The sequence below is a fragment of the Nymphaea colorata genome, chromosome 6 (assembly GCF_008831285.2).
Source record: "Nymphaea colorata isolate Beijing-Zhang1983 chromosome 6, ASM883128v2, whole genome shotgun sequence".
Classification (NCBI taxonomy): Eukaryota; Viridiplantae; Streptophyta; class Magnoliopsida; order Nymphaeales; family Nymphaeaceae; genus Nymphaea; species Nymphaea colorata.
Window position 1 is genome coordinate 12740355 of NC_045143.1, and position 23906 is coordinate 12764260.

Consider the following 23906-nt stretch of genomic DNA (forward strand, 5'->3'; position numbering starts at 1 on the left):
TCAGGAATCACCCCAACGTTCCTTTTTTTTTCATCCTATGTTTGATGAACAAGAATAACTTTTGAAAATTTGAATTTTATTTCTACCACCAATGGATATTTCTTGCCCCCCAAACGTGCCCAATTATAGTCATCATTAATTGTTAATGTATATAGGATAATGTTGTAAAATACAAAGATGAGTTGCTTTGCAATGTCACAAATTATATTGGAGTTATAAATGACTATATGCTTGGGCTGCATCTTGCTGCACTAATTTTAGTTGGATGTGATGTTCTTTATATTGAATTAGTAAAAACAAAAAACATTTTAAAGTTAGAACCACTTAAAATATAAAGACAAAAATAAGAAAATTAATTGGCACTGGAAAAAGAGGTTTCGGGTTTTATTTTTTTATTCAATTCCGTCAGAAATTGTCATATTCTTCGGTTCGCCACAACGTAAAGAGATTCTTAATGTGTTGTAAGCCTTGGTTCGATTAATAATATCGTCCTGGAAAGTTTACAGCAGAGAGCAACCAGAACAAGTTTTGGATAAGATGCATACTTTTCGAATAAAGCACATAGAAACATGTCCTTATTGAATATGAACCAGAGTTGTTTGCGTTTCTAGAATCCCAGATCTAGATTTCAAACTAATCATTTTTCGACAAACCTAGCTAAGTTGGACTATCAATTAACACCTTTCACATGAGTTCTTTTAAATGTATACATTTAACCGGGGGTTGGTGCAATGGTTGGGGCAAAGATTGGTAGACTGCTAGATTCTGTTTCGAATTTTTGTGACGTCAATATTTTATAAAACAAAAGATTAAAGTATAACAGAAATGTCACCTCAACTAGATAATATGATGAGGAAAAGAAAAAGGGGAGATGGCACGTCCGCCTTCACTCTGGCATAAGGAATAACTTTCAGCTCACCCTAAAACCGGGTTTGGTACGTTCAAAAATAATAATAATAATTGAGCTGGTTGACTTAAGATTCAATGGCTGATCATGGTTCAATGTGCCAAACAATTTGACTACACCCAACCATCTGTTCAGCTGGGCCACTAAGGTTTATTTAAAGAAATGTGCACGAAAGAATGAAAAACCTCTCATTACCCATGGTTGTGTTGTATGAAAAATTGTATAAGAAAATATGTAATGATCATAATACTTTTTGATAAAAAAAAGTAAAACATTTAAAACTTTAAAAAGACATTTTTATTTTTCTAAAATACCCCAATTTTTTCCCTTTTTTTTTTCATATCTGTTACGTACGCCACCGTGATGCGCACAGCTGGATCTCCATTGCCTCGAGCGCACAGATCTGAAGGGGCTTCGCCCCGCAACACTGTCAAACCGTGTATTTGTGATTTATTTGATAAGTTTACGCAGTGATCTATAATTTCGCAAACATTACGCGCTATTTGTAAGTACGTTAGGCCGTTATGTAAATTTCTGAAGAAACGATCTTCTTAGAGTGTCGTCTCTCTTTCTCTCTCTCTTTCCCCCTCCCCATACCCCAAAATTGAAGCGAGGACGGCCACTGCCGGAATCTGCCCAGCGCTGTTCGCCAAAGATCGGAGCTCTCTCGTACCATAATTCCAGCGGGCAGGATATCAGGGGGCCAGAGCCTTCAGGCCAGGTCTCTCTCTCTCTCTCACACACACACACCAGGCAGCCCAGCGGGCCGGGATCAGGTGGACTACACCCGTCTGGCCTGCCTGGTCCCAGCTCTCTCTCTCTCTCTCTCTCTCTCTCTCTCACACACACACACATACACACACACACGCACACATATACGCACACCCACACACACGCCAGCGTGCACACGTACACACACACACACACAAACCCCTCCTTTCATCCCTCTTTGCTAATCTTTTGTGGATTTCCTTTTCCTTTTTATTAGAATTCCATCTGTGTTCAGCGATTAAGAAATTGATTTTTAAAATGTGTGAATTTATCGTACAATCAGCTAGAACAACATTGGACAAAGTCAAAAGAGATCTACAATTAAAAAAAAATTATCTTTACCATGTCATAAGTTGAACAGTATGCGAGAGTGCTTGTGTTTATCTATCAATTTTCATTTCCCCTGGTGTTATCCTCTTAAAGTTTGGTGTTCAGCACTCTCAATTAAAAACATAAAAAAGTTGCAATATTGATATTGTTACAGGTTATGGAGTGTTGGAAAATATATTTTTGCACACAAATGATACATTGTATTTCTTCTTACACGTTATATATTATTGAAGGATTTTATTATATATCCTTTTTTTGTTATAAATTTGTCAAATAAATGTGGTGCACACTATCATGGGTTATACTTGATTACACATGTATGCCTGTTGCAAATTTCTCTATATGTTTGAAAGCGTGCTATTCATGTCCAAGTTACGAATAACACATGAACCATTCTGAATCCCAGTTCCGAGATAGCTAACGATGCTTTGTTCTGATATCATGTCTGGTGTCATTTTGCGCTCAAGGATGGGGGGAAATTTTCAACATGAAAGCTGTGTGGTATCTCATCTTATTTACAGCAAAAAAAAATTGACGTCTTGGTACAATAATGACATTACTATTTTACTAGATGACAGGGGGAAAATAAGTTTTGGAAAATTTATCCTTCGAACTTGGTGGCAGTTGTGGACCCTGATCAGGATATAAGATTTAAATCCAACTTCAGCTCTTAACATAGCCCTTATTAATTGACTATGCCCTGAATCTTAACTCCTTATGTAGGCTACTAGAAGCTCACTTCGTTATACATCTTCATTTATGCCCTTTGGCTTGCTAATGCAGTGTGCTGTTAAAATGCTGGCTATTATCTGTGACCTGCTACTGTAGTTTTGCAAGTCAAACACGTTGTTTTTTTAGCAATCTCTGTTTTTCCGTCTTGACGATGATTCCAATCATAACAATAAAAATATCCTTCTTACATCTTTTTTCCTTGCCAAAATTCAGTTTGCCTACTGCTTTAACCTATGTACTTGACGAGAAGAGACTCTATTGCTCTATACTGTATCTTATGAGCTTAAATGTGTAGCTAATCATACTGGTTATAAAGAACAACATTTTTCAAATAAAAGGTCTTAGAAGTTAGAACAGAACTTTTACCTCAATTGATCATTAAGTTTTTGGCAATAGGCGAATAAGTTTGACCCATAGTCATTGAAATATTGAAGATATCCATGAATATAGGTTATTGTTAATGCCGTTTAGGCAAAAACAGTAGCTTGCATATTTTCCTTCTTAATTTGACCCACGTGCGATGGTGGACTTGATTCAGACAATCTCTAAACGAATTTAAAATCCAACTTAGTATGGTTTTAAGTGTTGTGAAATTTGAATTTAGCTTCATCCTAAGTTTTGTAAGACTATTCTTTGAATTGAAAGTTGCTTCTGTTTCAAATCTTGTCTGGATCTTGAAATGTCTAGATATAGAGACTATGATGTACCTGTTCATGTGTGCTTCTTGCATATATAAGGTGCGCAAAAAAAATAGAATCATTGTAACTTAAATAAGCTGGATGTTTAATAAGGGCTTGTTTGCAAACATGGAGGAAAACATTTTAGACAGAAGATCTGAGACCTTCTCTTCCACAAGTTTCGTGATTACCTACATGGTTGTGACAAAAATTTTGAGAAATCATATCTCCTTTAACATAGTTTATTGGAGCATACCATGATTAAAGCATACCCTAAGTTGGAAAATTTGAATTTTTATCTTAATCTTAGTTATCAAGTCAAGGCATCTAGGCGCTGCCTAGGCACCAGCCAACGCGTGACACCTAGGTGCGCCTAGCCTAAAAAGGCCTCCAATATCTAACAGACTTTTATTCTGTTACTAACACTTCAGTTCTTTGAGAGCTCTTCCGAAATTAAGTCATATCTAGTTAAAATTAGTTGGCATAATAAAAAATTGCATTCGGTCTGTAAATGAAGATGAAGAAATTTACCCATATTTAACAAACTTTTACTTTGCTATTTGTGTACTGAATATTTGATGACCATGAATTAAGTGAATGCATCAGACAAGATTTTTACAACATCGTTATTTAGGAAATGTTTTACGCTTCATGTGTGGACTATCATCTACATAGTTCATATTGTTTCTTTGCAGCTCTAACATCAGTCAATGTTGAAGTGAGGTCTGCCATATTTCTTTGATTACTAGACATGCACTAAACAAGAGAAATTGGTGGTCTTTTTACCATAAACCTAGGTGTTAACATGGGTAAGAAGGCTGGCATAGGTTCCACAACATATGTTTAAGAGAACATAAGATATGTACAGAAATTCATGGTTTTATAGAATATGTATTAACGTATGGCTGGGGCTTCCACTTGATGAGTTGATATAGAATTTGTAATTAACGTATAGCAAACTGTAAGTACATACAGTATAATGGTGTATTATAAAATTACGGACTTAATTTGAAGGGAAGCTGACTTTTCACCTTCCCATGGACTAGGTGTGCTAGTGCCTAGTCCAGCCTAGGTGCACCTAGGCACCAGTCTAACACGTTGCCTAAGTGTGGACTTAGGCGATGGGTGTGTACTCATGCCTAGGCGATGCCTAGGCATGGACTAGGTGACGCCGTAACAATGAAGATCTTAATAGCTGTCCATAATTTTAAAAAATGTAATTGCTAAAATGCAATAGATGCATATTTTGAACACTCCGGTTGACTAGTCTTCTTTATGTTTGTCAATGATTTGAGCAAAATTCTTGAGATACTTGGACTAATATCCTCGAACCATAAACTCAGAGCTATCCTTGAGAAGATCAAACTAGACACTTTGAGTTTAAATCTTGACCGAGGGAAGTATGGAGTTTAACTTGGAGTCTTAAACTGAAAACTTTAGAATCATTTGAAAATTCTTGGAATTTGTAAGGACATGGATCCATTTTCTTGATTTGTTGATTGCTCAAGCAATGTCTTTGGGAAACTTAGATTAGATCTTGTAGCACAGGCTCTAATCTATCCTTGAGAAGCACAGATAAGACGCTTTTGAAGCCACATCAGACTTAAAAGGGTCTAAGCTTTTCAAAAGGACAGACTTGAACACATAAGCCATATGCATCACATAGTCTTAGCAACACATACCCTATTTGGTCAAATTAGCTGCTTGATTTGTTAGATTTCGAATTGATCAGTAATTACATTTGAGAAAGGCTTTTTCACAGAGATGCATACCCCACCCATGGTATTATCCTCATTTGCCAGTAGTTCACTCAGCATCATATTGTACAAATTGTGATACTGTTTTCTATCTACCAATTGATTTTCAGTTTACAAAACCTTAGTTATCTTGTTTAAAAATATTTTCTGACAATGACCTAGGATGAATATTGAGGGCGAAATGTGGGTTCATATTAATCCAAGCATGTCTCTTCATTCTTGATGCTATTCTCAAAGTCATTTTTCAAACTTTTTTTGCCAGCTCTGTGTGAAAGCATATACTGTACTTATGCATTTATTTTAAATACAATTCAAAGTCCTTGATTTGAAATGATAACTTCGAGGTTATCACCCTGATGACCCAAACATTCTGCCGAAATTTAATGAGTCAATATAAGCATTAGACCTCGGTTAGTTACTGACAGTATAGGTGCTGAGAGTGGCTGAACCTCGTACCAATGAGAGGAGTCCACAAGATGATGAGTCTTATCATCTATAACTTGCATTTTTCAAAATGGAGACGAGTTTTCAAATGCAATGCTTTACAATAAAGCTGTTCAACTGCTTCCAAAGTTCCATGTTAGTAACCCACTCGATTCTTCGAAAGCTCTTTTGAGGAAGCAGGAATTTTCAAAGAAACACTGTGAGCTCTGTCTTTGGCTCCAACTGAAAATTTGAACCAGCATATTTGCACTATGTTATGTCATGCTAAAAAAATGTTGTTTTTTCAGTAAAAGCTTGCTAAACAGAAATGAGAAATTCAAAAGAATTCATAGATTGCGACCTGCTACCAGAAAACTGGAACTATAAAATACATAATTGGACAATTTTGTAAACACTGCACATGTAATAGTCATGTAAACATTGTAAAGAAACGGCTAGAAGTTACACATGTTTCTAATGAGAATAAATCAAATTATGAAATAATTTAAATGAATGATTCTTCTAGGAAATTACTCTATGAGCGCACAAACAAATAGAACATGATACACAAATGCCTAGAACAAATAAAAAAATGCACTCCCAGAACACAAAGCTGCCAAGATTTTTTATGAGAAAAACAACTTTTCCGTATTGTACCCGAGAAAAGCTTCACTGTGTTATACCTGAAAATGATATTTATAATTTATGACAATGGCATAAACACCTATTCTTATGTCCACAAAATATATTCTACTGTGCAATACTTTTCCAATTAACTTGGTTTTTCTTATCTATGTTGAATGATGCTTGTTTACCAAGACTTTTATTTCCATAAATTTGTGCATGCAGTATGATTCAAAGAGCTTAATTATGAAATTACTTTTAAACCTGATCTTTGTCATATTCTTATCTTTCCAGGCTAGGTAAAAAATGCATCCTGAATGTCTGTGCCATCAATGGGTGCTTACTTCCATTTAGAGAACAGTTAAAGACATTTTCTGAAAAGCATCCATAGTTGTTGGTGTGAAAATAGGAATCTCTATATGAGGAGGGGAAGATTGATTTTCTTGTGAAGCTGCGATGCTTGTTGTTCATTCCAGTTTGATTCTGGATATTGTTTGTTCCAGTTTGATTCTGGATATTGTTTGTGATTTATAGTTATTTATCAATTATAGATTGGAAAAATGTTGGTCTACTAGTTCCTGGTGGTATTTTATGTTCTCTTAAAATAAAATTCACTTTTGTGGGCAATGTTTGATGTCATTTTCTGTTTTTTGACATTTTCTTGTGACTCAATTTGACTTGTATGCAGTTGAGTTTTCAACAAGGTAGCCATTGAAGGCATATTCATGCTATTTGATATGGAGTTGGCTACTAAATTTTCATGGCGTGGTAGATGATGACGGGCTTCCCTGACATTGGAACTTCAAAATTTACTGCTGGAAGTTCTTCTGATTCTTGTATCAAGGACTGTCCCTTGGGTACCACTAGTTCAAAGAACAAGGCTCACAATAAATCTATTTGGTCAACCTTATTTTCCTCCACTTTTACTGCCTTTAATGCATATAAGGAGTCATCCGGGGAGAAGTCGAAGGGTTATAAAGTTAGGAATGATGGTTGGAGTACAACTGTAAGGAAAGCTCTAACTTGCAACCCAATGAAGCGCTTCCAGGAACGTATTCTTGGGTTCAACAAACCTGGTATTTCTAGCTATACCAGTGAAATATGGCTGCTGGGAGTCTGCTATAAGATTTCACCTGAGGGACAGACAAGTGATACAAATAAGAGTGATGGATACATTGCATTCCTGCAAGATTTTTCCTCAAGAATCCGAATGACATATCGCAAAGGTAAGTTTCAACACCTGCATAACTGAGGCTTATCCATCATTAGGCAAAGAAGCCTCTCTTCATAGTTCATATCCTATATCGGCCATGTGGTGGTTTCATGATCCTTATCATTTGTTTTCTTTGCTAAGTTATGAAGTCTTTCAATAGGTTTTGAAGCCATTGGCGATTCAAAGTTCACCAGTGATGTTAACTGGGGTTGCATGCTTAGAAGTAGTCAGATGCTTGTTGCTCAGGTACCTTCTTTTCTCTTTTGCTTTCAAACTTGGGCCAATCTATGGAACTCATATACTTCTAGCAACCTTGTTAATTTGTTTGTTACATTCAGCACTCTCCTTTTAGATTGTCTCTTTCTGTTCATTTGTATTGAAAATATTTTATGCATGTAATTTTATCATAATTTTTTTAGATTATTAACTTATCTTACATTGATCTTATAAATGTAGGCGCTGCTTTTCCACCACTTGGGAAGGTCTTGGAGAAGGCCAATTGAAAAGGTGAGATGCATGTGTTAGACGACATGCAGATACGAATATGCAGATACATTCGTTCATATATATATATATATATGTGTGTGTGTGTGTGTATATATAACTGTATTTTTTTGTATTATATATTTCTTTTTTTATTTTTAGTTTCTGTTTTAAGCTACAGTTTTTTTTACAACGTTGCAGCTGTTCTTGCCATTGGAGGCTCCAATAGCTAGATTTCTAAACATTAGAAAGCCTCCAACAGCTAGATCTACTTCTCTATGAAAGAGACAATTGTCCCTTCCTGTAATCCCAAGCTCCTTTGATACTTTCTTTTGTGAAATACATTTTCTTTTGTGAAATACATTTTCTTTTGTGCCTTAGTGCACAGCTTTTTGCTTCAGTTCTATATTTGAGCGTGTCTTTTCCAAGGTGTTATATTTGAGTGATATATATATTTAAATAGTCTTGCAGCTGGAAAAATTGTTCTATTTTTATCTTTGCTTAAGCTGATATGAGCTGTGAGGTGCTGAATTAGTTCATGGGACAGGATTAGCAAACAATAGTCAAATCACAACAATAGAAGACAAAGTTGCAGGTCTAGGAGCTCTACCCAAGTAGATCGCAAAAGGCTCTGATGGCTGAGTTGCCAGTTTGCCAAAGAAGGGGTTTGTTAGATCGTCACAAATTACAAGTGCTTTTACGCATATGCATCTGTCTGAAACTAAGGTACTCAGGGTAATTAAAATTACATAATTCTGGTAAATTGCAAAGGCTGCTAACTTAAATCCTCAACTGCCAATGGTTATAGCGTAAGTTACAAAGGCCTAAAATTAGCACGTAAGTTAAATACAAAGTATATCTGTTTGATTTAATCAGAGGCTTTCTGGCTCTGCTTAAGTAAATCACAGAAGGCTACAATATTGCTTATTCAATATGGACTCATTCAACCTTTGAAGGCTTGGTATAGTATGTTCAGCAATAAAGGTTAAAATGTAGTTTGAAATCATTTTTGCTCTGACACTTCTTTGTTTTTTAGGAATTCTAATACAGGGATTGTGATACTGTTACTATACGTGGATGAGATTTTAATAAAAGTTGTGACAAAGAGGAGATTAAGGAAATTAAATTCTTTCTTTGAAAAATAGGTTTGAACTTTGAAATGCAGATTTTGGTTTTCTAGCCTAATTTTCTGGGAATTGAAGTGGTGCATTCGACCAGAGGCCAGGGTAATATACTATATATTATTCTAATACCAAACTTGCTTTTGATATGATTGTCAAGTTATCAAATGATTAAATTACAAAAACTCCTGAGATTGCTGAAATGAAAATGAAAGTTGTTCTGTGGATAATACGACTTTGTATAGACAACTTGTTGGATCACTCACGTGTCTCTACCTCACCAGACGTGATATAGCTTATTCTGTTCATATAATAAGCCAATTTCTACGTGCTCTTTGCTCAGATATTGGGTGCTGTGTTAAGGATTTTCAAATATATGAAAGGAACTATCAATGAGGGTGTATTTCCTCCCTCATCTTCCTCACTTGAAAAAATTTCTTATACTGATACTGCCTATAAAGTAGATTAAATAATTGACTGTCAACAATTGTCTTTTGTGCTTTTTAAGGAGAACCTCTTATATTTTGGAGATGCAAGAAACAATGAAAGGTCTCCTATTCTTTTGAAGCAAAGTATAGAGTAATAACTATTAGAACAATGGAAATCGTATGGCTTAGGGAACCGTGGGAAGACTTGGGTCTTTGCTTGGAACAACTACAAAATTATGTCGTGTAATATAAGTTCGGTCTATGCAGTTTATAATAGTACATTTCATGAGCAAACAGACGTAAAGTTTGACTGCCATTTTGTCAGAGAGGAGTATTTAAGGAAGATAATTGATCTCCCCTATTTAACCACAGGGTTCTAGATTGCAAACTTCTTCAAGAAGGCTCTATTTTCTCCTTGGTCTAATTCTCTTCCTAGAAAACTTTTGGCGATAACAACACAAATTAGAGAAAATGTGCCAGAATATACATACATGTGTATACATATAAATTGTACATCTGTATTTTTTCTATTTTTTATCTTCTCTACTTTTTGTATTTGTTTTTTTTTTTTTTCATTTTTAGCTTCTGGTTTTAACTGAGCAACAGCTTCCTTGACAAAAGCTGCAGCTCTTTTAGCCATTGGAGGCCCCAACAACTAGATTTCTAGTTGGAGGCTGCAACCATTAGATTTATAGCCACTGGAAAGCCTCCAGCAGATTTCCTTCTCTATGAAAGGGACTATTGTCTCTTTATAATCTAATATACTTTGAAGCTTTCTCTTGTGGATACATTTTTTTTTGTGCCTGACTGAACAATTTTTTGATTTAGCCCTATTGACTATTTCTTTTGTGAGGTTTGTATTTGAAAAATACAGATTTTTGTCTATATTTTTACTACCTTGATGCAGTAGCAAATTATGGGGACATGATTGGATCATTTCTCCATTGCATGACCTCCACACTTTCATGGGTCCAATCATATAGAGGGTAATAAGGTTTTTAAATTGCCACTGCAGGGTTGCTTATGATGGTACCATGTTGATTATGCAGCCATTCAATGGGGAATATATCAAGATTTTGCATCATTTTGGCGACTCTAGATCATCTGCCTTTTCGATCCACAACCTACTTGAAGCTGGGAAAGTGTATGGCCTAGTTCCTGGTTCTTGGTTAGGACCATATGCTATGTGTCGTGCGTGGGAATCTCTTGCTTTTACTAAAAGGGAACTTGATGATCTTGAAGAAGAGAATATATCCTTGCCCATGGCTATGTACATTGTTTCTGGTGATGAGCATGGGGAAAGAGGTGGAGCACCTGTTGTTTGCATTGATGATGCTGCTAGACTTTGTTCAGAATTCTTGAATGGTCAAGGAACATGGGCCCCTCTTCTTCTGTTGGTCCCTTTGGTTCTTGGACTTGATAAAGTTAACCCAAGGTCAGTGCAAGTTCTCTTGGTTCCTTTTGACCAATTGCACTAAATATTTGGACTTTTGTCCTGATACACACACACACACACACACACACACACATACACTCACTGCTGTAAACATGACAAACTTGACTATTCTCTTATTTCTACTTCAGAAGATACAAGAGAGAGTGAAGTGAGTTGTTAGGGTTGTCATGCTAATAGAAGTTTGGATCCTGTTAGTCTACATGGACACACACACAACCCTTCTTGCCAAAACCAGGTTTTTTTTTTCTTCTTTGGGAAATGCCATGCTTGCATCTGCTCCTACACCTGCACCCTTGTGACAGATTTCAACCAAGTGAATGCTGATGTCATCCCTTGGCTTCTAGAGAACATGTCTTATTGAGACTTGTGGCTTTTTCAGTTCTCTTTTTTTGCAAATATTTGTTTGTGTGGATTTTCTGGGTAACTGCTACCAGCCATATTCATTTTTCGGTTGCTTCCATATGATTTCATTGCCTATTTGGTATTTTCCTACCTTTGTTTTGGCTAGGTGTAGATGGTATATTAAGACTTATGAAGCATGTAAACAGTTCTAATTATGGACTTTTTAAGATGGGAGACTTAAGGATTTTGACAAAAAATAGAGGTAGAAATAACCTAAGACTATATTTTTAAGTCAGAAGACCATAGAAATAATTCGTAAGTTCCATTGTCTCAGCGGTATTTGTGAATAAAATCTGGTTTAGGGCTTCAAGGGAAGAACCATGATCTCAATGATAAACTCTTGAGTGCAAGAATATCTATTTTTAATTCTAACACTGGCTTCTCAATCAGTAATGGCCAATTTAAAGGAAGAAACTCCTTGACATTTTGTTGGTCTTTGAAGATGTTTGTTGGGATAAGAAAGAAATTTAGCTATATTATGTTGGAATAAAAAAGTCAGGAGAAAGTCATCCTCTTTGATATTATTATGTGGATGAGAAAGCAAGGATTGAATGTAGGCATCATTTATATGGCTAAAATTTGGAGACAACTTCATGAACTCTGAAATATGAAAGAAGTATGAAGCATGATTCTATGGAGCTATTTTTGGATGACAGATTTAAATATATGTAAACAGCAAACTAAGGAGATTGTAGGAAGAAATGGAGTGTCCATGGTAGGGATAGATGTTAAACTTGAGTGAAGGAGATATAAGAAGGATTGCAAAAAAGAGAAAATATTTGAGTAGTTGTTGGAACTGAGAATGATAACTTAATAGTGGCCATAGGGTATCAAACATCTGGTCATGGATGATGAATTTCGTTTCCAATGTATGTAACGAGATGCTGATCTATCTAGTGGCTATGTTACTTTTCTCGAAATAAGGAATTAAGTTAGAAAGTTATCCACATTACCTGTAACATGAGTGGTTGTCTTTGAATCAATACACTACACCATTCTCCTTGATCATCGCACTTCAAATTTACCCTTGATAAGGTGGCCTAAAGAAGATCCTTCATATCTAACCCAATTTCTCATGGAGTATCTTTATCTCTTCTCCTTGATAAACTGTCTCCCTTGTAGATGTTTCATTTGTTTTATGGGTTGTACCAGCGATTCACCCTGATGTGACCCTGGTTGTTCCATAAGAAACACATAGGCACATTTTTAGAATAGAAGGGACTATATTAAGGGTAGATAACAACCACACAACCCCCCCCCCCCCCCCCCTCTAGAGTTCCTTGGCCACATCCTTGCCCTCCACTAAAACCATCAAATCGCCCTTGGCCAACCAATACAACAATTGTTAATGCCTGTTCTTGGTCTCATTGGATAGACCCTTCACTTCATTTCATACTATAGAAGTTTGGCCTGTAGGTTTTCAAGAGATGACAGCTCTTATAAACATAACAGAACCAGACAATAGATGGTATTCTGGCACCAGTCTACTTAAAAGTTATTCAAACTTTGTCCTTGTCTGCCACTTCATATCCGTCAACTGCCAACTAATCAGAAATATTAGTGATCTGGTTCAAATACTTCATGATAACTTGAGCCCTTTGTAAGAAGCTGAAATTCTCTCTAAGGGTATGTAATACTAGCCTTCAAAATTTGAGAATATCACACAATTATTTAGCTGAGCACTCATTAGGAATCTTACGAACACTTCTTGAGGAAGTATTGAAGTAATATAAGCAACCACCACTTGTTCACACTTCATTCAGCTTTTATACTTACAATTTGGAACTAGTTATTGAGTGGCAACCCCACTCCCATTCTAACTTTATGGTTGACATATTCTGGAGATGCTGAAATGGATCCATCCAGGTGCCTTGAGAGACCTTGGCTTTTAGTAAATGGAAAGTTATTCGTTTCCACGTGAGGAAATTGGAGGTGGTGAGTTTTTAAGAAACAAGTTGACCCAGGAAATTGGAGAAGATGACAGATTGAGGATGGGAATATATGAAACACAAAAGTTGAATGGAACATGTGTGTCTAAGAATGTTCAACACAACAATGTTGGTTAGGGGCAAAAAAAAAAAAAAAGATACTGGCTTTGTTAGTTTCTCTCCTTGGAAAATCTCTTTATTTTTTTTTTAATTGGTCAGATCAGATTATAGTTTCTTTTTCTGTAGTGATCAGTTCTTTTGGTTGGAGTTATACCAACGTTTGACCTGAGGCCTCTTTTGTACAACATTTTTTCTTTATTATATATATATATATATATATATATATATATATAACACGTTTTTGGAGCCGTCTTATTGCCCACAATAGAGAAGATGACAGAAGAAAGAGAATACTAATTTAGAGACGTTTAGGGACAGTTCAGCAAAGGACGAAAGGTTTTGAATAATGTGTCAGACCAAAAAAATCAAATTCAACAGCAGAACAGGAAGATATGACCTGATTCAAATTCAAATTCAGATTGAGATGTAATTTCAATCTGTTAGGACAAGAAAAGACAACTAGGAAGAATTAGAGCAAACTGATTTAGCGCAAACAGAAATCAGGCAGAAATCAGATGTTGGGGGAGAAGAATTAGGGCAAATTTGTTTAGGGCAAACATAAGTCAGACAAAAATCAGATCTAGAGACAGAAACAGAATATATGAGAAGGAGAATTAAGGGAGCAATGGTGGGAACAAAAAAGAAGAAAAGAATCAGACAAAGAGAATTTTCAGAAAGAGATGTTAAGTCCCTGGAGAGGCCTTTTGAATAAAGATTCAGTCCAATGATTAGATTTTCTCTGATAAAGTATTGAAAAAGTAGAGAAAGAGGCTAGGTATCATTGCATACAATCAGTATTTAGACTCATAAATATAGGTGATATAAGAACTGGACTGGATATCCAGATCCAAATAATAGTAAAACAAAGAAGAAATAAATATATATGTGTCTCCTAACGAAGTGCTAAAATACAAAAGTGCAAACACTGGCTAGCATGCAGCTTGATTGGAATGCGATATGGTTGTCAAGAAGTTGCCTTGACATCCTAGTGGGCCTACAAATTACCTCTAGCAAATATCAGTTAGAGAAAATTGAAGAGCGCAAGGAAAAAAGAAAAGAAAGCACTGGATGCTTCTTTGGATACCCACTTTTCTTTAGTTTGAAAGATAAAACAATACAAAAATGCTAATCTCTTCCATATGAAGACATGCACACACACGTATTATGTTTGTTATGCGCCTATGTCTGAAGTTGAATTCCTTTATCATAATTTGCATGGTCTTAGATTAGGTATCTTTATCAAATGCTTTCCAGAAGATGAAAAGACTGTCAACAGTTATGACTCACCACAGTTATAAAGTATATTCCATGGTTTTCCCCTAATATATGTATCTGTTCCAAAAGATATTTTCTGGTTATTAATTAATGAGGAAGATGCTTTATGGTTCAAATAAAACAAAAAATATCACCATGCTTTCTTGAAAGCCTTCTAGATGTTCTAACGGTTGATACATCATTATATTTCCTTACATGCTGCTGAAACATGTGGAGAAAATTGTTTCCAGATATTTCTTCTGGAAAACCAAAGCTTCAGATAAAGTCTTTTTTGGTTCTTTAAACTTTATTCCTTATTTTAATTCAGGTATATACCTTCACTATGTGCAACTTTCACGTTTCCTCAATCCCTTGGTATATTGGGTGGAAAACCTGGAGCCTCGACTTACATTGTTGGAGTGCAAGATGAACAAGCAATATACCTGGATCCCCATGAAGTTCAACCAGTGAGTTCTTTGAAATTGACATTAAGTGAATTTTTTTATTCCGAAATGCCGCAGATATTTCCAAGTCTTTTGCTGCATGCTTGTTGCCATTTTACATGCTTGCTGTCACATTCAGGGACATTTGTGCGCAAGGAGTAGAACATCTCAGATAGAATGTCCTAGATGTTCTTTTCCATTCTTCCTGTCGAAAACCAGGGGTGTGACAGAAGCTTTTGGGACTACCCCTTTTTTAAAATAGATTGATGAAGGATGCCTTGAGATGTCTTAAATCCTCCATTGTGTTTGAATCAGGTGTTTATAATCAAGTTTAAACATCTGTCTCAGACGTTGTCCACCATTCAGGCACTCCCTCATTGCTATGACAATATTTTTTTCTGTACTTTGAAGTTTTCATTATGGTTCTTACTACCCAAGGAATATGATCCAGTATATGCCTGCTTCTGTCCTTGATTGGCAGCCATTTTATGTGTGAGGTGTGGTCATGGACAGAACCAGCTTTGCACTGGTCTGCATGAAAACAACAAGATCGGAACAATCATTTATAATCTTTTTTACATGTACATTCTGGTTCCTAAATTGATATTCACTCTACGTATATTCTAAACCATATGAAGGTATATCTGTTACATATAACTGTACTGTTTTCTCCAATATAATTAGATAATTCAACCACTTTAGTAGCTTCAAATGCTAATACTGCAAGGTTGGCACGAGGTCTCATCAAATAAGGCCTGAATGTAAGGAAACACATGAAAAAAATCTCTAAATAACAAAAATCTCCTGAAATGACATTCCGTGTGATGTGCATAATGCATGCAAGCGTGTCCTATGTGTCCCTTATTTGTATCATGAAATCATGCAGAGTACGTATGCTTTTCATTGATGTTTGCATATAATGAATCAAACATATTCTATGATTGGTGGATCCTAACACCTCAAGTGTGAGTAGGATTGTAGATAGGTTGGATTAAGCTGGGCCAGGCTAATACGGGCTTGACTTGGCTTTAAAAATGCTGGGCCAAGGCTGACCTGAAACTAGGTTGGGCCCATAACCTCAGGACTAGACCTAGACTGAACATTCGAACCAGATATCTCTGTTAGAATCTGATTCACCCAAGGTACTTGCTTTGAAGCATAGTCACAAATAACGTTTCAGAGTTTTAAACGGCGATGTTTTTCTTGGGTATAATATGGCGAGCTTGAAGAAAAGGGAAAAATACGGTAAATTTATAAAAATTTAAAAAAACTAAAAATGGGGGAAAAGCTCGCTCCTGCAAGTGCACTTTAAAATAAGTGAGAAACTAATAATACAAACATCAAAAGATAAGTAGATTTGCAACAACTAAAAATAGAAACTAAAAAAAGCTGTTTGGCATTAAAAAAATGAAAAAAATGAAAAAAAAAACGCGCTAAAAATACGTTTTTCGATTTTTAACATTTTTTTTAAAAAAAAAGACATTTCTTTAAAGTTTTAAACAGCAATTTAATTTATTGCATTTTTTTTTCAAAAAAACACATTTTATGAGAGAACCAAATATATTGAAATGGATTGTCATTTTGTGCGAAAGGAATTTCTTAAGAATAATATTGAATTTGAATTGGCATACATCTTCACCAAAGGACTTGGAGCCACTAGATTCTCTTTGCTTCTTAGCAAACTTTCAGTGATATAAGTCATATAACTATATAAGTTTGAGAGAGAGGGGGGCGTGGGTGGGTGGGAGGGATTCTCTTAGCAAACTTTCAGTGATACCACTTAAGTTTGAAGAAGGGGGTGGGAGTTGGGATGTTAGATGCTATTGTAACTTTCTTGTATTTTTTGTGTATTTATTCTTATATTTTCTATTTATTCTTTCTTTCTTTTATGTACCTTTATTCTTTATTCGTTGTAATTTTATCTTTTCTTTCTGTTCAACTGAATAAGGTCAACTGAAGAGAGCTAGCCGTTGGAGAATCCAGCTGCTAGATTTCAAGCCGTTGGAGACTCCAATAGCCCTCTCACTTTCCCTATTTACTGTAGGCTGTTCTTCTTTTTTCTTTTAGCTATTCGACAGCTATTTGGAGATACTGTTAAAGTAGTTTTCTGTCCACATTGTGTGTGAGGTTGAGTTGCTTGTGACACATTCTGTTCTGTTCACAAAACTATTTTTAGCCACAAGATTGTTGGAAACAAACTTTTAATAAAGTGACTTAACACGATGGCCTAGTTGACCCTGCAAATATTTGGCTTATTACATTTAGAGACACTAAAAGCACATTTGGAAAACATTGAAGTTGGCATTGACAAAGGCTTTGAGGCAAGGCAAGCAAAATGAGCATGAGCAAAAGAAACTTCTTGAAAAACATATACATTGTGTTGTATTTTCCCTGCGCAAACATCTCTCTCATATGAAGATCCTTGTCATGAATAGTAAGAAATTCAACTGAAGCATGATTATCATCAATAAGTTTGCAAACTAAGAATGTTTTTCTAATATTGAGGGCATGGAGAACATTGGTGGAAAGTAGAATTTGAATGGGAATAATAGAGTTTCCAACTTGAGAGACATGATGATTGTTGAGAGAGAGAGAGAAAACTGCACGATCTAATTCATTAAGCTGCCCACTTCTCACGTTAAATGAGAATTAGGGTAAAAAGAAGAAATTACAAAAACAGTCCAAGACTGGAACAACTATTAATAAAAGCTGTTAATACAACTTTTAAATATTCAAAAGACCACCTATTATAAATGTTATTCAACAATGATGAGAACAATCTCCAGTGACTATATTACTACCGAATCGAGAATGAGATTTCTGAGTTCCCTATCTCCTGTGACATGGATCGCTGCCCTGGAATCGACATGCCAAGTCCCTTGATAATTTGGTTTCAGATTTAAGCCCACCAAAGAGCCTTTGCATTTGGGGATTCGGAGGCATGTTAGGCATAGGAAGATGCCCACGACCTCTGTGGCCATTTCTTCCCTATCTTTCCCTCCCTCAAGAGGCATAACCTTCTCTAGATTGATCGTAGGCCACTTCTGTGGCAAGAACATTGTGAGTACCTTTCTATACTCGAGACTCTTTTGAAAATCCTTTAGTGTCATTTCATGTAAAAAATTTGGCACATAAATCCTCAAATTTAGGAGCTCTGACAGACATAGCAATGAGGTGATAAAAATGTGATAGTTAAGTCCCAAGAAGTGGCCAGCTGATTTGTTGTGGTTTTTATTTGGTTCAAATATTTCATGACAGATGTGGAGTCCTTCCTCATCTTCTGAAATTCATGCTTGAAATTTAGTGATCTGCATGTATGTCTGAACCATCTTCCCATAACTGTGCAGCTGAACAATCATCTCAAGTTGCACATGCACCTCTTGTGACAGTGGATGTAATATAGGTGACCCTTTTCTCCCAATTAAGATGCTATGGGTTTCTGATGAACATGGTTAAAGTTGTCTATTGTCATCTTTGTCTTCTCATGAAATGAACTGTGGAGGACCTGGAAAAATCCACCCAAGTGACTAAGGAGAATGGATCTCCTTATTTAAGAAATTCTTTGCTTCTTCCAAGTCAAAAAATTTGAAGTATTTCATTTTCTCATAAACAAGTAGAATTAAGAAACTTTAATAAAGTACAGACTAAGAGAGAAAACCATAGTTATTCTTAAAAACAAGGTATATAGTCCAAAATGATGTATAAATCTATGGGAACTTCAAAATAGTATAAGTCTGCCTTGACCTTCCAATTTTCATCCTTTTTCTTATGTAGAATTTTGGGAATGCTAAACTGATCAGCAATTGAACTTAATCTCCAATCAGACCTATCAGCGACTTGGGGGCTGGTCTGGTGCAATGAGTATCTTGTAATAGGAGGAGATCTCAATATGATGCACTAAATCAGGAATGTGTCTCACATGAATTCCAAATATCAATGACTCAGTTTAAAGTTGATGATGTGGACAGACACCAGATCTAATGTGAATACAGATCAGATTTCAGAAAAGCAGATTTGAGAAATTAAACTAGGAATTTGAAATAAGTAGAATGAGTAATAATACCAATTAGGTTTTGGTGAAAAAGAATTCAAATTATGGTTTTGAGGACATACCTTAATGAGAGGTAAAATAGTGCAAATGATGACAAATTGAATAAAACTAGACCTATGTTGCGAATTGAAGAAGAAGAAACACAGATTTTCATGGAAATCAACTGAAGAAGAAAACACAACAGGTTGTGTCGTAGATTTGGGAAAAGAGGGAATATTTGGGAAAAGAAGAAAACTTCTTTTTCAATAACATGATTTCTGGAGCACAATTTTGGAGGCAATCTCAGACCTGCGAACTGAGCGATTCTGATACCATGTGAGAATTTTCACCCAAGGCACTTGCTGTAATTACAAGATCCCATTAGTGAAGAGCATGGCAAATGAGATGAACACAACTGGGCCTGGATCAAACTTAATTTGGATCCGACCTAACAGATAATCCTGAAAAACCAATTTTTTCACATTAGTTAATAGTGTCTGGTTTACACAAGTTTTCATGTTACGATAATTTTTATAAAATATTAAATATTGCAATTTTTTAGGGCGTTAAATGTTGAATAATTTCTTGTTTTAGAAAATTAATACATACAACTGCATAAATTACAAATGAATGTATCATATATATAATATTCCATTGATTAACGTAAGATTGCATTAAATATTAGAGTGAGTTCCATGAAACAATACGTGTTTGATAATTTCAAGTTGTGGAAAGTTGTTGCGTGGAATAAGGAGAATAAAGTAATATATAATATTTCGTCAATTAAGAGATTAGAAACAGATAAAATAAACAAAATCTAATAAAAACAAGCGATGAACAGACTTGGAAACAAGTTTATTAGTGTCAAATCAGATCATATTCATATGATAATAACACTAACAGACTTGGTAAAGGTAAAAAAGTGAAAGAAAATGATAAATGTTGGACAATTTTTAACTTCGTCAAAATTGACCGAGTCCAGTATGGGATAGGTTTGGCCTTGGGTGCATTGACTGCACCTGACATGGTCAGAGCCACATCCAAGTTGTGTCAGCCTTGCCTGCACCCGTACCCACGTTGGATCTTGTTGCCAATGGTGCTTCTTCCTTTTGGAAGTTTTCATGTTTTCTATATATATGTGTATATAGCAAGAGAGAGAGAGATTGGTATGTCCCAGACCACTTAGGTCAGACCTCCTAAATTCTTGTCAAATAATATTTTAAACAAAATATGAACATTCTAATGTGTTCATGGATACAAAATTAGCATAAAGCATGTCTTTGTTTAAGTTGTTTCTGTGAAAATATTTATTTTTTTTGTTATTAGAGTTTTGATGTTATAAGAGCTGTTCATTTCTTCATTTTAAAAAACGTTATTCAACTAAAAATGATTCAAAGTGTATGTTTCTCATTAAAACATTCTTAAGATAATATTTATACAGTTAGATGGGGAACAATTTTGAGGGGTCTACTTTTTGTCCTAACCTAGTGTGGTATCTACAACTCTCTCTCTCTCTCTCCATCTATATATATATATATATATATATATATATATATATATATATATATATATATATGCTTTGCAATAGCGAACACTTCATTTTTGACTTTCTGTTTTGGGTTAGCAGGTGGTTGATATTTCATGTAATAATCCAGATGCTGATCCTTCTTCATACCACTGCAGGTAAGCAGTGAGCAGTTTGCTTGATTCTTGTTTCGTAAATTTCTATGCCAACTACTCTACTTTTCTGGGGTTGGGATTCTAACCTCTGCATATATTTCTTGTTTCTCTTTTGTCTTCTTGAATCAGTGTTGTCCGCCAGATGCATCTGAACATGCTAGATCCGTCTATAGCCATTGGATTTTATTGTCGAGATAAAGGTATGTTTTAGTCCATTTCAACATGCACCATCCTGTCATGATTTCTGTTGGATTTGATCTTATATGTGAATGTCCTATGCACAGATGATTTTGAAGACTTCTGTGTTAGGTCAGCAGATCTTGCGAATCAGTCAAATGGTGCACCTTTGTATACTGTTTCACAGGCTTCGAGTTCATCTAGAAGAGCACACAAAGATAATTTGATGGATTCATTGGATAATGTAGATGGTTTTGCAGTGGATGATCATAATGTGAAGATGGATAGCACTTCCAACGGGGATGACTGGCAATTGTTATGATGTGTTCAGGCCTTATGCAAAAGACAGTATTCATATTATTATTGGATTCCTTCTGCACTTAATTTGATATGCTTCATACATCTTCGGAAGTGTTTTTATGTATAACGTGATTGTGCCAATGAAGGAAAGAATATGACTAGCTGTGGCTCTTAGAGTTCCATGTGCATTGATTTGTAGGGCATTTGCTATATTTTCCTTTTGAAGGGATTTGTAGCGCAATTGATATATCATCCTAATGACGATTCCCTGCGCTCGTGGTAGTTCAGGATGAGAATCGTTAGTTCTTTACAGAACATTTGGAAGATGCTATTTCATGAGCAGGTGGCTCAAGTGTTAGATGTCATGGGCACAGATGGAAGGCAATTCAGTTTGTTTCGGAGCCTTATTGGTCAAGGTATGCATCTTACTGTTTTCCATCATCCTAGATGCCTTGGATCATATCTAGTTATAAATGGAACATCATTTGTATGGATGGCCACTTCATGTTGGGTTTTGTAGGTTGAGCTAACGAGATTTGACAGTCATCAAAGTTAAACGCAAGTCTTGTACAGGCTCTGGATGGAAATACTGCGTGTCAAAACTATTCATGTGATAGGTGCATAATGGTTTGACTGAGGGGCCTTTGGCTCAGATGATAGAACGTTGGTGGTTACGATTGAACCAACAAAATTCCGGTCGATGACAACATTTTATATATGTCTACAACGGCACTGGATAATCTCAGACTTCTAAAAATGGCTGCATACGGAAAAATGATCCAAGCACGCAACTCAATATGTGGTCCAAGACTGGCTGGAGCATTTAGAAATTATTCCCGGAAAAATCACTTCTTGCTGGTTATAAAGAATGTTCATCGGATGTCGGAAAAATCACTTCTTGCTGGTTATAAAGAATGTTCATCGGATGTCACGAGAAGAAACGAGAAACGTTGAATTGGCTTGATTGAGTACCATTTCAGAAAATATGTAATATACTTGAGATTTGGCCTTCCCAAGAACACAAAAACAGTTGAGATCTATGCTTGAGAAGGCTGAACCACGTAGGAATATGGCCGGATAAATAGTAGCGTCACCGTTTCTCATGAAACTGGTAAAGCTGAAATCGGCACTATCTAGTAAAATAGAAAATACATCTCCACACTCAAGCACAACTTAAATCTACAACACTATATCCAGAGCTAAAACATGAAGAACAAACTACTTAGATGTTGGATATTGAAAAAACAAACCATAGAGAAAACCACAAAATTGATGCCATAAAGAAAAACATCACTAGTGAACCCGAGTGCTGGACATCTTAGCTCCTATATTACAACTCCAAAAGAAAAACTAAAAAAACCAAGCCTGAAAGCAAACACCTAAAATCAGACATATCCATGCCTAAATCTAGACATGAACATGACACAAATACCACCTAAACACATATTCCTAACACTAAAAACTGGAAGGCTCCATGGAAACAAACTATGATGTACATTAGATTTGAAGAAGGATCTCTAGGCAACTGGCACCTAGATCTCCTCCTTCTGACCAACAGCTCCTTATTTAGCAGAATCCAGAGCCTAAATTTTGGAAGAGAATGATCTTTAAAAGAATAAGATGCTAGGAAATTGAACAAAGTGCGGAAAAATAAAATTAACACCTTGACTAGATCGTAGACTTAAGAAAAGCAAAAGACTCACCGATTAGAAGGGGGGTCATGGATTCTTAGGAGACTCCCACACGTTCCATGGCTTTGAAATGCTCCAGCAAGCTAGTAGAATGTAAGAAGGTAGCAGGTGGATTGGGGGTGTTGATGCCCTACAAAAACAAGCACAAAATGTGAAAAATAGAACCAACTAATATGTACTAACACGAACAAAACATGGAGAGAAAAAGGAATGATCGCACATATATGTTCCAAAGTGTAGGAGAGAGAAAACTCATACATTTTTCTTGGTGTGATGAAAAAAATTGGGGAGAGAACAAGGGAATGAAGATCAACAAAATCTTGGATGGTAAGAATGGGGTGTAAGGTCGGTATTCAAGGACGTAAAATCCAGAATTCCTGGAAACCCACACGATGAAGAAGCAGGGTTCTTCACTTCCATTTTGGCTGATTTAGTTGTCAATGCAATGCTGATGGTATGTCTCACACATTATAGTAAGGCCAACTCACAATTACGATTTTATGCAGCATTGAACAAACAAATTCTTTACTGTAGAATTCATTAAAAGTATCTGGTTATTAAATCTAATAGATTTGGGAATCATGTTGGTCTTCTAGTTTCACACCACATGAATTCATAGTGATTTAATCAACATGATGTTTGAAATAATATATACATGTGATGCAACAACTCACAGTGGTTTCACCTGTCTCAATTCACCATCATTTCAGTTAGTCAAAGACCATCTCGCTATCAAATAAGTGTTCGTAGGCTTTGTTTGTCACATGTACCTCATCTACGACATATCACTTGAGGCGATCAGTTTGTGTGGCCAAATGATCTTGTCCTGAAGGTCTTGATCCATACTGTAGAAACCTTGTTGTTTTGGAGATTTTGATGTTGAAATAAACTTTGTACGGATTTAGAACTCCTTGAATTGGATTTCAATTTGTTTAAAATTCTGGAGTTCTTAATGTGAC

At 35.8% G+C, this 23906-nt stretch overlaps 1 protein-coding gene across 2 annotated transcripts; it reads left to right on the forward strand.

The window, feature by feature from the left end:
• Positions 1–1383: 1383 nt before the first annotated feature.
• On the forward strand, positions 1384–21503 carry LOC116256103 (cysteine protease ATG4B-like). Of its 2 annotated transcripts, none has more exons than XM_031632290.2 (9): positions 1384–1628; positions 6910–7447; positions 7595–7680; positions 7891–7941; positions 10516–10901; positions 14955–15093; positions 20724–20782; positions 20909–20979; positions 21064–21503. In XM_031632290.2, exons 2-9 carry the CDS (start codon positions 6994–6996, stop codon positions 21276–21278), a joined length of 1461 nt encoding a protein of 486 aa, XP_031488150.1. In that variant the 5' UTR covers positions 1384–1628; positions 6910–6993; the 3' UTR covers positions 21279–21503. The 2 variants fall into 2 exon arrangements, with proteins under 2 accessions (XP_031488150.1, XP_031488151.1); XM_031632291.2 differs by having other exon boundaries at positions 1394–1628; positions 20727–20782.
• Positions 21504–23906: the final 2403 nt, after the last annotated feature.